Source organism: Pygoscelis adeliae, unplaced genomic scaffold (assembly GCF_000699105.1).
Source record: "Pygoscelis adeliae isolate BGI_AS28 unplaced genomic scaffold, ASM69910v1 Scaffold13, whole genome shotgun sequence".
Classification (NCBI taxonomy): Eukaryota; Metazoa; Chordata; class Aves; order Sphenisciformes; family Spheniscidae; genus Pygoscelis; species Pygoscelis adeliae.
Window position 1 is genome coordinate 4239789 of NW_008824499.1, and position 15697 is coordinate 4255485.

At 41.8% G+C, this 15697-nt stretch overlaps 2 protein-coding genes across 8 annotated transcripts in view; one reads left to right on the plus strand and one right to left on the minus strand.

Annotated features, from left to right (window-relative positions):
- Nucleotides 1-2107, plus strand: part of LYSMD4 (LysM, putative peptidoglycan-binding, domain containing 4) — a 6692-nt gene extending 4585 nt beyond the window's left edge. The window contains 2 exon segments of the mRNA XM_009321474.1: nt 645-1181; nt 1183-2107. Of these exon segments, the coding sequence (XP_009319749.1) occupies nt 645-1181; nt 1183-1284 (639 nt within the window). The 3' untranslated portion in view covers nt 1285-2107.
- Nucleotides 2108-4006: 1899 nt separating this feature from the next.
- MEF2A (myocyte enhancer factor 2A) overlaps nt 4007-15697 on the minus strand; it is an 81381-nt gene continuing 69690 nt past the window's right edge. For all 7 annotated transcript variants that reach the window (XM_009321476.1, XM_009321481.1, XM_009321478.1 and 4 more), the window contains 3 exons: nt 14097-14223; nt 8658-8784; nt 4007-8162 (listed from right to left, as the gene is read on the minus strand). In XM_009321476.1, the coding sequence (XP_009319751.1) occupies nt 7826-8162; nt 8658-8784; nt 14097-14223 (591 nt within the window). In that variant the 3' untranslated portion in view covers nt 4007-7825. The remainder of the gene's footprint in view (nt 8163-8657; nt 8785-14096; nt 14224-15697) is intronic.

Below are 15697 nucleotides of genomic sequence, written 5' to 3' on the forward strand. Positions count from 1 at the left end.
CAGCTGTGGAGAAATGAGCTGTACGGAGCTGCTGTCGTGCAGAAGAGGGGTGGTGCTTGGGAACATGAGCAAAGGGTGCTCGTGTCTGTCTGGGAGAGAGGCTCGCCTGCTCTCTGCCAGGCTGTAATCTTACTTTCAAAACTGCAGTATGCTCCAAAGATGGAGCTCTGTTCACTCTGAAATGGCTTTCTGAGCAGGGGGAGGGCTTTCCCTGCTCGTAGTGACGTTGTCGTCTCACCTTAAACACTCATGCATTGTTTAAGGTATGAAAACTATTTTTAAAAGGATCTGCTATAAAGACTCTTCTTGCCTTAACTTGGATTAGAAAGTAAGTGAGAGAAGGGTAAAGAAAGCAGAAGGAAGGAAAAACAGTATTAAGCAAAATACAGCCCATGAGAGACAGAAGAGCAGTAGAGGAAGTTATAGACTGGTTTAATAGGGGACCGTCTCTGTCCTGCAGGACCTGGAGCATCCCTGGAACAGCTGGGAAATCTCTGCAAAACACGAGGCCGCTTGCAGCCAGGGCTTGCTTTTATTTTCTGGCTGCTGCTTCTGCACTAGTTTTGTAGCTGCTTCCTGCTTCAGTACTGGTAAAAGGCTGGGTTGTCCTGCACTAATATTCGTGTCCTTTTTGGATCCTGCAGGTTGCAGATATCAAACGCGTCAACAACTTCATCCGGGAGCAGGACTTGTATGCACTGAAGTCCATCAAGATCCCCGTGAAGACCCATGGGCTGTTAACGGAGCATGGCAGAGAACTAAGGCCGCTCCCGACGGGGCCCTCCCAGACCGGCCTGACGCTGGTGGACTTACCGGAGCCTGATGACGGTGCGAGCAGCTCTGCTGACGGCAGGCACCTGAGCGACTACTTCAAGGGGATTGACAAGAGCATTCAGGACGCGGTGCAGGTGGAGGTCCAGCTAAACGCAGAGTATTGCATGGAAGCACTGGAGAGGCCGCAGCCCGAGCCAGGGAAGCAGGAGACCAGTAACGGTGCAGACTGTGGAATCCAGTGGTGGAACGCAGTTTTTATTATGCTCCTGATAGGAATTGTACTGCCAGTATTTTATATCATCTATTTTAAAACACAAGGCCTGGTGGCCCATACCTCCAACACAACACTAACCTCAAATATTTCAACGGATGGATTGGAAGGGAGATTACCACAAAGCTCAGTTGTAGAAAAAAAATCCTAAGGGGAAGAGGCAGCCAAATACAGCCTCTCCTCCCGGCACTGAAGCCCGTACGCCAGTGACTCTGACTCGAGTGCATTCAAGGGGATAACAATACAGATTATTTTTATTTTTTTTAAGTAGCTGATGTTGTAATCCTGAACTTGACTGAAAGTGAGGTGATGTGATTTTATGGAAGAATAAGGGTGCTTTGTTGCTTATAAAGACCATCAGGCAGCTGGCTTAACGTTGGTGAACTCTGTTGAGGGAAAGTTATTTTGTAGCGATCGACTCATCTTGGTTGCTTCAGGTATTTATTAATGCCTTGTCTAAGAAGCGAATCCTTTGCTGCCGAGCTAAAGAGTGCAGTATTAACGTGATTGGAAAGTTTGGGGGTTGTTTGCATTTTAAGAAAACACTTCTTGCCTAGAGTAGAAGCGGGGGCTCTTCTTTTTCTCTGAACTGTCATTTTTATCTCTTGCAGACCATGGCAGTGTTGGCATACTTAACCCTAAAATGGTGACTTCTGGTGGGTTAAGCTAGGTGTGCTGCGGCACGAGGATGCTGACAGCACCTCACCTTTTCATCCTTTTGGGCAAACGTTTAAGCTGTGTTTATTAGGATGCTTCGAGCCCACCGCTGGGAAGGGTGAGCCCAGACCTCTCCTCCTCAGTGAAATCCTTCAGGGACTTCTCTTGAGATCCGGTGTCTCCGCAGGCGGCGCTCACTGCAGAATCCATGCTTTCGCCAGGGTACTGCCTGTCCAGAGCCAATACTTCAGCATGACTGCAGGTGGCCAAAGGGTGTATTGGAGGAGGACGTGAGAGTAGCGTTAGGCCTGCGGTACGTAGTACGCACTTCTCAAAGGCTCATTTGTTGGGCGGGGGAGGGGGCTCTAGCCAGCGTTACTTTGGGGGGAAGAATCCATAATGGTGCATCTCAAACACCCAATTGCAGTCAATTGATTTGAGTTTCCTTGGTTGTAGTCTCCACGTGGGAGAGCCTTGCTAAGTAGCATTTAATTTGCAAGGGCCGGGAAAGAAGCCCCGCGTTACCTTAGACAGTCACGGGAAGACGTGTAAATCTTTTATAGGATGGGGCCTGTGAGGCTGCTGCATGTTAAGCGTTTCTGTGAACTCCTGACGTTTGCATTAAGAAGCTCCTGAGTGTGCAGGCAAGACTAATGAAGCTTCGGAGGCTGGTGGTGTCCTGAGAGGTCTGTGCTGTTTAGGACGAGCCAGTAAACACTACCTGCTAGTGAGCAGAAAAATGAGGCTTTGGGGAGCTTTGCTGCAGAGAAGAATTTGCCTCAAAACTTAATTCAGCAAATTCAGAGACTGCGGGCAGAGGTAGACTCATGTAGAACCAAACACTGAGGTATTTTGCAGCCAGGGCTGGGGTAATGCTAGGATATAAGTAGCAGGCAGCTGAACGCGGCGCTCGCTGTTTCGGTAAGGGTCGCGGCCCCTTCCTGGGCCGCTTGCACAGGGCTTGGCTTGTCTCCTGCCGCTGAGCTGGCAGCCGCTGTCGTTCCTGAGGGTGAGGGCAGAGCTGGTGGGCAGGTGGGCAGAGCAGGTGTTTGTTTGTATTCCCCTCCTCGCCCCGCACCGGCCCCTCCTGCCCCAGGATCTGTTCCGTTAAGCCCCGCAGGCAGTGGCGGGGCGGAGTTCAGCCCTGCCCTGCCTTTCACCAGCGGGCACTGCCGCCACCGCGACCTGCTGGGGTATGAGCGAGGGCAGCATCTTTCGCAAGCCCAGACCAGTGCCCCTCCGGTAGGTGATGCTGACACTAATGACCCTGGCAGCGGGTCACAGCAGGGGAATGCGCCAGGGGCTGGTTTGGGTTTTGGGCCTTTTTTTGAAAGCCTTGGTGAACCCTGTCGCTTACAGCTCCGTGAGCGAAAGTGAAGCTGGGTGAGAGCTGTGGTACGGGCTCATGTTGCACAGACGCAAGCTCTTCCTTCCTGGCCTGAGGAAGAGCAGACTGCTCAGGAAAGCCTGAGGGAACCTAATTTTGCAAACGAGGACTCTAAAGTATCTTACACCGACAGAAAACCCCTTGTATTTTTCTTCTGTGAAGGAAATGTATCTCTCTTTGTTGGGGGGAGGGGGGAATTATTACATTTTTAAATAAAGCAAAATGAAATAAAAGCACCAGGGGCACCACCCACCCCAGACAGCATGCGCTTTCTTTTTTGCCACCACAACTAGGCTGAGCACTTCCCCAGGTCAGCCGAGTGCCTTGCAGCATCTCCACCTGCCACTAGAAAGAGTGAGCATTCAGAACGCCTTTCTCTGCCAGGGTTTTTCTCACGCAGGAGACGTTCGGCTCACAGAACTCCGTCCCACGGCCATGAGCGTGGGGGGGTGGTGCTGCTTCCTTGCGCCTGGTTTCAAAATGCAGAGCTGTGGCCACAGAGGTGGAGCAGTGATGGGCACGGGGCAGCGCCGCACGGTGCAACTCTGCCCGCAGCCACCACACCAGGTTCCCGGGGCCCCGGCTGTTTGCCCTGCTCACAGCAGCACGAAGCAGCAGCGGAAGGAGACGTGAACGCCTGGAGAGGGGCAGGAGGGAAGGGCTTGCCTTCGGGTCACCAGGCTGAACCTACCCAGGGTTTTCTTGCAAGTTTCTGTAAGCGTTTTGTAGTAAGGTTCTTACAGAGCATCAGTTCTTAATTTGTATGTAATAACAAGTATATGTATCCCCCAAAATCCATACTGATTAAAAGAATCGCTGCTGCAGTTTAAAACCAATACTTCAAGACGGAACCTGAAGAGGGAGGGCAAAGGTGCGCTAAACAAAAACATGTTCTGCAAATACGAGAGAGGCCGGAGTACACAGTAAAAGCCAGTATCTTTACTTTAGTGAATGCAGGATACAAATATTTTACAACAACCTCTAGCATTTTCTTAACCATTTGATAAAAAGTTCACTAGAATATTTATTGTATATTGAAGAAAAAACAACACATTCAGGGAAAAAAATTGAGATTAACTTATTTTTTTCTTAAAAGATTCGTCTCAAGGATGGCAACAAAGTCCAGCTTGTGCCGCCAAACGGCTTATCATCATTAAACCGTGAACAGCTTCTTTGTGAACTGTTGACTACAAACATTTACCAAATACATAAATCTCTTTTAAAAAAGCCATTTTAAATATAGCAAAGCAGTGTTCTCTTGCACAGCAAAGTGAAGAAAGTTTCTACTAAGATTTAAATGTTTACATTTGTTAAGTCTTTCTTTCACATTCTGATTTAACTTCTTCCCATGATCAATTGTTAGGAGTTATTTTCTTCCTTATTTACTATGTATTTCTTGTGCGCACAGTAATTCGCAAGTTTCTGATGCATTAGTGTCCTTTAAGTGAAAGGAAAGGCTAAAGCATTTTTCTCTGACGAAGCCCTGATAACAGGTATTTTTAAACACTCTAGCGAGAGCTCAGAGATGGAGAGGTGATTTGTCACAACAGCAGATAAAAACCTTAAATCATTCAGACTTGAACGGGTTCAGACTAGGATTGGATCCACTTGCAACTTCGTTCGTACAGTTAATTAAAAAAAGTATTTTTTTACCTGTTGAAATATCTGTGCTATGTCGTCTTTTCTTTTTTATAAAACATTTTTACAATTCCTAAAAAAGTATGTTCCAAAGTTAGTTACTTGTTATTAAAAATCAGGATTTCCCATTTATTCAACGGCATGAGATTCTCCCCCTGAGGCGGGAGGTCTGTGAAAAGCCTTGTTCTGCTGAGTCTGGTGGAGGGCTTGGGGCAACATGTGACCACTCCCGTTAGCCGTTCTTAAGAACCGGTGACGTTTTTATTTTTTTTTTAATTCATTGGTGCAATTTCAATACAAACTCTAACCCTTATGTAGCTTTTTTCTTTAAGAAAACAGTAATAGCACTGTTTAAAAACCTGCATAGAAATAAAGACTATTGAGATACAGTCAGCAAAGCCATCTTATAAGGCACACAAGAAAATAGACAGTAAATGTGAATGCAGAACTCCCACTCAGATGTACAGCAAAGTTCATCTATGTGCATAAATAATGAAAAAAATCACGTAACTTCTCAGAGCATTAAAAGGTTCTCTGAAGCGGTAAGTGAATTCGGTCACCATTAGAATGAGTCTCATCTTCCTCTACGCTTCGGTAAACCGGTAACTAACTACAGTAAATGGAGAGTAATTTCCAAAGGTAAGTGGCTGAAACGGATTGAAACCGGCACATTTTTTAAAGTTACCATGACGACCAGAGATCGGCTTCGGAAGCTGTACATACTGACTTTGTTCTTCAATCGCCCATTAAAGCAAGCAGCCGAGGAGACAGCTGTCCCCGGTGGATTTCCGTTTCTCACACTTCCTCATTACAGTATCGAGTAAGTGATTTTTTAAGTTACAAAAAAATAAAAAGTTAAAGCCCAGGCAAAAATCTAATAAATATCAGGGATAACTTAAAGGGGTTTGGATACTAAGACAGCACTGTAGTTTCCTCCCCAGAACCAGAACTACCAGCAGTAAGATTTATTTGCATCTAATAAATTTGGTTCCCAGTGCAAACGAACACTTCAGAGGGGCAGAAAGATGAGGGGCATAGCAGGGCCCTGGAAGGAGACCGGATTTCGGCCAGGCAAGAACGCTCCCTAACGGGAAATGGGCTCCACCGAACCGGGCTGGTATAAGCCGGTATACTGAGTTTTTGGCTCCCGAGCCTTTTTGCTGCTCAAACCTGGCTTTTACCCCCTCCACTGGTCTGAAGTTACCAGGAGAAGACGACCTAGTTACTTCTAGTCACCCAGAAGTTACGAGGAGAGATGACACTGCCCTTGCTGTCCTTGTCACGACACAGCCAGACTGTGCAAGTGAGATGGAGCTACCCAACCCAAGCACGAAACAAAGCCTTCTCCTAGCCAGCTGTTGGGACACGATGGGCCTCCGGATTCCTCGCTCTATTTCATGGAAGCGGCAAAGAAGAACAGCAAATTTATTTCTGAGGCTTTATCCCAAACCACTTGCCGACTTAAAAAACCTTTTGTGCTCATCTGATATGTGTTATTTCCCTATCATGAGAAATTAGGTCAAGTTTTTCCACTCTTTTTTTCCCCCCCCTCCTCGGAAGAGGCAGTTTTAAAATGATGCCTTAAAATGCGTCGTAACAGATTTTTTATATTTATGCAGGATGAACTTAACACCGGATTTTTTTTTGCCACTTTGCTATTTATATACATATATATAAAATGTATAATGAAGCTTAACCATACAGCACAGAGATTACAATTTAACGGCACACATTCACCACCAGTGAGGGGGACAACCCCTTTATACACCCTCTGAAAAATCTGGATAATAATATTAATAATAATTAAAATCCAAAGAAAGTACAGTATATTTAACAAAATAGTAAATATTAAACAGTGAATACTCTACTTAATAAGGACCTCGCCTTTTTTCAAGTTGGCGTCAATCCACAAAAATATACTTTTTAATCTGGTGAACGTACAATACATAGGTACTTACACCAAAGGTGATAATATATTTAGGATGCTATATACACAAAGAGTTTGGCTCAAATTTAAATTTACATATAAGTGTTCATGGCTTATTTTTCCCCCAAGGTTCCGCCTGCAAGTTTTTCCTTTTCATCTTTGAAAGCAAAAACTAGAAAGTCAAAATAAGATAAAACTGTACTCTACAAAAAAGCTACAACATACAGCTTTGGCTTATATAAATAATTCATAGCAGAATGTGTTCAAAAGTACTGTATATAACTTTATATATAGTCTTCAATTCATTAGGGTATTGTTTTCTTTAATATAAAATATACATGAGCTAAAATCCGTTTCTATATTTTTCAAAGGTATGAACGTAAAAACAAATTTGTCAAACATATTCCAATTATAACTTAATATATTAATTTTATTTTGTTAATGTTCTATTTTCTAGGCTAATATTTTCTGAATATTTCATGCGAGTTCTCTATGTCTCTCTCTCACTCATTAAAAAAATCACTTCTTTGACCCAATACACTATTTTTGTTGCACGTGCAAAACAGGGTTTTTGTGGGTTTTTTTGTTGTTTTTTTTTTTTTTTTATCTCTTACAGCATCAGCCCTTCTCCATGCACCCTCTGCAATAGAGACCCATGCCAGGTTGGGTAATATAAAGGTCATTTTATGTACAGTATTGCTTTCTTCTTCCTGCTTTTCTACTGCTCTGCTGCTACAAAGCATTATTTCTTAACTACGAGTAACCATACAGCTTGAATAAAACACACAGGGACATTACTACAGGCGAGCCCTCTTGGTTTCTGCAATCTAGTGTGGTAGGATTATAATGCGGGTACAACGTTTCTTTGCAAAACAGGTTATATTATTAAAACAACAAGTCCAGGTAAGTGCCAGACTAGATCAATACCTATAGGATTGTTCTGTTACATTTTACCATGGGACATCTGCAGCTATACAAGAAGTTTGTCGTAAGTGCCTGATGATTTTGTGTATGCTACACACACTAGCACATATATATGCATGTGGAGATATATATATGCATGTATGTATATACATATAAATAGACTTATTTCACGTCCTTATTTATAAATTTAGATATGTCAGGACAGTTCATTCTGAGAGCGCAAAACTGAAGAGGCAACACTGCAAGTTTATGTCACCCATGTGTCCATCCTCATTCGTTTTACCGATGGACTCTCTCTATCTTCGGAATTCGGTGGCCTTCCCAGCACGACAGGTGAATGGAAATCACTTCTCGCGTCTTCCCGATCGCTGCCATCGTAGGAGCTGCTGGAGCTGCTGAGACTGTCGACAGGAGAGCGACCCATTTCCTGCCGCGACTGCTGCTGCTGCGGCTGCGGCTGCTGTTGCGGGAACCCAGAGGGAGTTACACGATCCCGGGGAGGTGAAATTGGTTCAGATTTTATGTTGATGTTTTGGTTGGTATTAATGGATAAATTCGAACCCTGAGATAGCTGGCTGCCAGTACTGGGAAAAAGAAAACCAAAAGGCAGAAATAAGAAAACATGAGAAAGGAAAAGAAAGTGACAATTCATGTGTCTGCATGATGGTGTGGTCTTGCTGATCAACAGCCCCAAAATGAGTATGTAAGTAAATGCAACTTACTGAAGTGAAGAAACAAAGCTGAAAAAAAGCATTAAAGGTTTGAATGCATTTATGGAAGTCAAAAAACAAACAGAAATACTTCCAAACATTTAAGTTCATCGTGCAGGTGACTCCTTCGTAAGAGGCTGGCCCTGCAGGGACACAGCTTGTCAGCTTGAATGCTGAACTAACTGAAAAAACATGAAACATGAATGCTTTTGCAGCCGAGGAGCAAACTTGAAAGGCAACGCACCATCACCAGCAGACACAAAATTAAAATGGTCTTGTGCTAAATATTCCCCAGCGCAGATTATTCAGCTTGAAGTGGCAGAAGGTCCCGAGTGGGTGCAGTACTGTAACGTTACCAGATTTACTTACACAAGAGAGCTGAGGGCTGCTGGACCGAGATGGTGCTGTTGCCAGGCAGATACCTGCCCTAAAGACAGCATTCCTGGGGAGTTAAATCCCTGCAAGGCAGACAGGTCTGCACTAGTCAAGGAGTAATCTAAGAGGGAAAAACAAATAAACAGGAAAGTAGTTTACAGATTTTTTTATATGTACACATACATACATTTAAAAAAACGCGATACACACGCGCACACAAATATAAAGGCTTTCTGCACAAAACAAATAAAGGCAAGTGACCCAAAGGAGTCCAACAATGAAAACTTTGAAGTCTGGGAGCAGTCCTCCTAACTTCACGAGGAGCTTAACAAGACATAAGTCTCCAAATGACCTTTTTTTGTATTCCACTTTCAATTCCTACATGTTGCTGTCTCATATAGCTTCTTCTGAACCCACAGGTACAACATATTTATGCATTTTTTTAATATATATACATCTTACAGTAAGACAAGTATTTGCATTTTTGAAAATTTTAGTCTGCATGGAAATTTCAAAATGAAACAAAAAGGGAAGAATTAATACAAGTCATTAGAGAGGAACGGTGTTTCTTGCACTGAACTTCACTAAAGAAATACCGATTCTGGTTCGGTTCCCAGATGGGAGGCAGCAGTTAGCCAGATGAGACGCAGATAACGTTTGGTGGGCTCATGTTACAAAGCAGTTCGTAGTCCCACAACCTATATCCAAAACCAACCATGCAGCTGCAGTCTGGGTGGGGAGGCACAGGCAGCGGCAGGATGCCTAAGGGATGGTACGACCACAGTCACTGCAACTGGCAGCCTCGGTGACCCCTCTGTCCACTCCATTTGTGCAGTCCTACTGTAACGCATTACATTCTCCCTCTCCCCACAACAGCTTCACTTGTTACTTTATGTCTGATTAAACTGTCATCTCTGTTTCAAATAAACAAAAGAAACCTCTTTATTTAGAACAAAAAATTATAATTTAGAAATACAACTTAAATGGATAATAGAAAATACAATATATTCCTAATCAACACTTAGCGACCGGCTGTTAGTTTTGGCTAGGCTATAATGCTTAGACAGTTCTCACTTCATTCGCACAGGGGGAGTTATTTTCACTTTATCATTATCACTCATGTTTTTCTTTCAGGTTTTAAAACAAAGCCGCAAACACTTCTCTGCTTTTAATTATTCTGTAATATAGCTTCCTTAAAATAATTTCTAGTCTGTTGACAATGCAACAAAATGCTAGCAGCCAAACTTATTTTATACTGCCAGCAGATGAACCAAAAATTCTGCTTAAGTAGGGTTTGTGTTTTGTTTATGTTTGGTTTTACCTTTTTTGGGGGGTTGTTTTTTGGGTTGGTTTTTTAAGTATTGTGACAACAATTTAAGTATTTATGACAACACCATTATGATTTATCTCTCTTGAGATAAGCTTTCTTGAACAATTTCCCCATTCCCATCCACCGGCTGGTTTGCTGTGGACAACTTCTAGGTTTCCCTTTTAACAACCTACAAAGGAAGGAGACCCCAGCGCCAGCAGGGTATTGCCCTTTTCAGAGATGCATATGCATCACTGCAAGAATCTTCCTGAAGACCGTGGGAAGCCCAGCTGCACCCCAGCAAGCGAAGCTACTTAAGCTGCCTCCTCCTTTTTGTTTCATTTCTTCTCAGTTGACATTTTTATTGGAACTCTGAAAAACCCTCACAAGTGTTCCTGCACAGATTCAGAAAGAGTTTTCCCCAGCTGATCAATCCAAAGCCCTTTTGCAAGACTAAACTAAAAACTAAAACAACTGAAAAAAAAAATCCAACCCTCCAATGACTAGGACATGCACTCAACCTTCAAAGCAGCCAGACCTATGGCAACGTGCAAGTGTAGTACATGTAAACACTTGAGATGGATGTGCTATTCTGTGCCAATGGGTTTTCTGAAAGAGCAGACCTGAAGAAAATGTTTATAGGAATTCAGTTTCCATGTATTTTTTCTTGACAATCGTAGCTTTTATGGTAATGGACAATTAACTTCTGGTACTTTAAGACAGAACATGTCTGATGACAGGGGTTTGAGGAGATACTTTTCCAAAGAGTACACACACAATTAGCTGCATTATCATTTCCCTAAATAATCATATATCTGTTAGCAATAAAAGCAGGACACCAGTTTCTATACATGAGTGGCCTGATGCAAGACGGAAAAGTTGTTCAGACACAAGAGTGCCTTCTACGTGACGGAAACCATTACTGCTGCGACCCTAACAACAAGATACCTTTGAAGTTTGTGCCTTTGCAGAATAACTGACCTAGAGCCAGTAATATAAGGTATGGCTAGATATGCTCTGTCAAGTGGAAGTTACTATTTAACTGATCTCTGCGTTTTTTGAATATTTTTAAAAATGCCTACACTGTTTTAGAACAAGTAACTCAGTTCCTTCTGGCTCTTCCTCCAGCAATCTGCAGAAAGAATATTTCTGCAGCAAAACAAATTATATACAATAGTATATTTGTGCAAAACTGATATCGAACATTTTAATTAAGGATCTAAGAACTGAATCTATCCTTTCCAGCCCTGAAAAAAACCCTATCAATCCAGAAAAACAATTTAAGTATCTAAAATTTATCTTAGTCCTTGCACTGCAAAACTGAAATTGCTACATAAGCGGTGACTACCCTGAGAGTACCCAGATAACAATCTGGTTTCAACATCAAATTTCTTTTTGCAGATCCCCTGAAAGGCTCAATCTAATTGAAACAATTTTAAAGTGTCTGAAAAACACTGAAGGCTAAAAGCTTTTCACAAATTATTGCATTATCAAAGGAAATCGACTGGATTTTAAAATTGTATCCCAGTGATAACAGCACTTGTCCATTGCATAGGACACCAGTTTCAATGCTGCTTCCTGAGATTCAGACTACAGTCTCTCTCTCCCAAAAAGCCTGTTTTAGCCATCAGCTTGTAAGTTCTGGATGAGGGATGCACACAACACTGCTTCCCGAAACAATGTCAAACTGCAGGAGAAAATGAAGGGATTTGTTAGGTGAGAGGTAAAACTCAACGTGGGTCTTCTGAGCAAGGACCAGAACTACATGCTTACTTTAAACAGCTATTAAATGCAATATATAAAAAAATCTTTGTGGCAAGTATCAAACCAAGATCCATATGTCCAGCAAATTCATACTTAAGCTTATAATCCAAAACAAGTCACCAAGCACAATTCTTCAGTCTGCTCATTATACTGTTATTGCAACCTCATCTTCTCTTTCATTCATTTCTTTAGACTTTAACCACCCTCAGGGTAGCGATTATTTGCATAAATGTTCAACAATTTAGTTGGGTGCTACCACAGTATAAATATTTACTGTTGCTGATGACTAAACAGTCCCTCTCAAAATGCAAACCTCATGCATGCCAATAACTGCTTGGGGGCATTGCCTCTGAGGCAAACCCAGAAAGGAGCTGAAGGGTAGTAAATGTCAGTTAATGAGTCCATTAATATAAAAAAGATAAATACAAAAAGATGTGAGTTGCTTGGCTGGAAGATGTTACAAGTCGAAACTAAAAACTGTAGTGAAGACTTTCAAAGCTAAAAAAAGCAGAAGAAAATGTATAAAATCGCATCTTTTTTTGTTGGGAAAAATATCATGAACGAATGGCTACTCTGTTATTCCATCTTCCAACATTATATACTCCTGATGGCGCCCCTCCTTGCAGAAAACAAAGAAAATTACAAAACCTCGATATCACTCAGGTTTTACCCATTTTCTACAAACCTTGAAGGTTTTTTTGGATTTGTCCTGACCTTTGCACAAGAGTAAGAACATTAGGTCATTGACAATAGACCAGCGCAGCGTTTTTTTACCCTTTCTTAAATATATTATCACAGAGGTGCCACCAGCATTGCTGATGGGCTCAGCTTCGGGCAGGAGCAAGTACATTTTGCAGCCGTCTGAAACACGCTCTGTCTGACATTAAGAACAGATCAGGAGCTGCCCCAGAGAAGCCATCCCTGCAGGACGTGTGTGTCCCCGTCCTCCTTCCCCCCCACCACTACCAAAGCCTTGCCATATAAACCCAATACCGCAGCTCCTTAAGGAAAAGCTATTTATTCCTTCCTAGTATGTCCTCCACTGCCTCCCAGCTTCCTGAGCATCTCATGCCTGCCAACTATTTATGTACAGCCAAAGGCGATACAGGTCAAGGGAAGAGATGCTACTGGGGAATCTCTTCTACTGGAGAGGTGGATCTTCCTAGATTCATAGAAAGACAACAATAATACTCTCAAGCCCTTCTGTCTAGCCAGAGAGCCAGAGCTGATCAGCTATAAAGGGAAGCTCTTTAAGTGTAGCTCAGTTCCTAAGAGCGATCATTGCAGAAGAGAGAAGCAAGATTTTATTTTTTTAGAATTTCAAAGTCTACCAAATAAGACAAACATTGCCGACACAGTGGTCCCCAGTTCAGAAATTCCTGTTTTAACAAATTATAGCACTTAGATTTGAATGTCTTAACTAGACTTCATCTAAAAAGAACAGCGAACTGGGGAATTACTTCCTTTGCTTTCCTTTTTAGTTTTTACCGATAGTTATTTTAACTCTGACTTACAAAATTTATTGACACTTATCTGCAATGTAGTTTCTCTGCAGGTGCATTTGAAAATTAAATTATGCATCACAGATCAATGGTAATCAACCTGATGCCATCAAGGCTGCAGCCTTTCAAGGAAATGATTACAAAAATTCCTTTACTGATTACATACAAGGTCTGTAACAAATAGAGAACCTTGAGATTGGAAGTCAAAATTATCTCTATCAGTATGGAGACAAAGTAGGAGGCACCACATCATGAACTGCTTTCCAAACCAGCAAACCAATTATCACTTATATCTCCAAATTCCTTGCATCACACCCATCTTGGATAAAAAGTAGTTTTAAGGTCCTTCAGATAATGGAGACTCGCAGTGGTGAAATGCTGACAATGCCTTCCCATGAGTCCCCACCTGACTCTCGATAAAACTGCTGAAGAGAAGACCCTATCTGGACTTTTTTGTAAATTGAAAGCCCCAGTGGAGTCCGATTCCCTCCTGCTGCTGGAACTGAGCAGAGCAGAACAAAAGGGACAATATGCTCTGCAGTATCAACTATTGCTTAAACGTGAGGCATTTCAGTTCTCAGATGGAAAGCTTGAATGCTACTGCTATAAGCAATCCATTTTATTGTGTGTCTCTCTATTCAGCTGTGTGCAACCTGACTGACTGAAAGCTTCTTCCTGATGTCTCAACATTTACACGTTTTACAAGCTAAAGGCTCATTTTTGATGGTAAGAGCCTTCATTTGAACTGAATAGGAAAATAAAGTGAAGTGTCACAGAAATGCAAATTTTCTGGGCTTATGAATCACAAAAGCCTTGTACATCCGACAGATCAAGCCACTTATTAAAAACAATGCTTACCAGTGTTGTAGGCTGTAGGCATGGCCGAATACACCAATCCCTGTGGAGGCAAGCTTGGAGTTGTCACAGACACCACAGGGGTAGCAAGAGGCTGTGTAGACTGAGAACTACTTATCCTTTGGGTATTCTATAAATGATTAAAAATAACAACATGTCTTGTGATATCAGAACAATGGAAAATCAAGTGCTAATATAAAAATAGCATTCAATTAAAATGGGTTTCTTTGCTTTATTTTTTAGTTACAAGTACAGCCCTTTTGTCAGGATAGATTTTCTAAACAAGCCAAAACATTTCAAGACAACCAAAATGATCTTAGCAAATGGAAATGAAAAATTAAGGCTCACTGGTCCGCTTCCCATGCATGCAGATTTCAATAGTGTTAGAGTTGTAGGACATAAAAATAAATGCAATTTCTTAGGGATATACACAATAATTCTCAGAAGTTCTTAAGTGATTTTAGAGTTTTTAGTCTTAATTTTTAAAGAGGTTTTAGTGCAGATGGTGAGGTGCAGTTCCACCAGAAAAGTCTCCCACTTCCCAGCTGTTTATCCAATTTTCAGAATTCTAGCTGCCAGTTTTGACACTGTGCTGACTACACCTGTCCTGAAAGGAACAGAGATCTTCTAAATTTGTGTTGATAAGACCTCAGTGATAAAATAATCTTGCTGTTCCCATGGTTCCTGAGAAACTGAGAGAGTACTTGTTATAATGCAGATATGTTTCAAAGCAAATGACATTTGAGTTCACACAGAGCGACTGTGCTTTTTGACAGGAAAAATAGCTAAGCTAGATTGTCTCAGATTATCTGTTCTAACTGTAGGCACGATGTGGCTTTTTAACAACAGTCTTTCCCATATACCAGAATGAACATCTGTAGCAAACACAGCACTTAATTTAAGCTCTTTAACCAAATCTGCTGTTTAGAAAACCTTGTATTAAACACTGTGGTGAATACCACCAGACAGCAAAGCTGCTCTGACACAGAACATACTACTTTTCATGGAGGCAACTTTAAATCTTTCTTCAAAATATGTAGTTCAACACCATTTAGCCATGCCAGATACTGTCAAGAACAGGAAATACTACATTTTTTATTTTTAAACAACAGATACTTAGTTTTACCTACAGAAGTCTTAGAAATACTGGAAGTAGAAGTCTCTACACCCTGTATTTCTACATTCTTATAGAACCATCCTGATTAAGGGAGCCAGATTTCAAACTGCTGAAAATATGTTTTTAAAGCAAGCCTCCCCTCTATGTCTGAAAAAATATTTGCTACGAAAGTAGCAGGTTTTCATCTCTTTGGTAGAGTTCCTTTTCCTAGCTTTGAAAGACTGAAGCTACTACTACTTTTTTCTTATTTTGGACAGGTATACAAGTATTTCAGTATCTGCAGCACTTAATTTTTTTTCTCCACTGATCTTCAGAGAGTGAGCAGTATTAAAAAATGCATGATTCCCTTTATAATAATGGAATGAGCAGGCACAGAAACATGGCTCTATTCAATTCTAAGCTTAAACTTGCGAAGATGAATCGAGGGCTATCAATCCTTGGCTTATATCTTTCCAATTTAAAGAAAAAAGTATACCACAGCTACCAC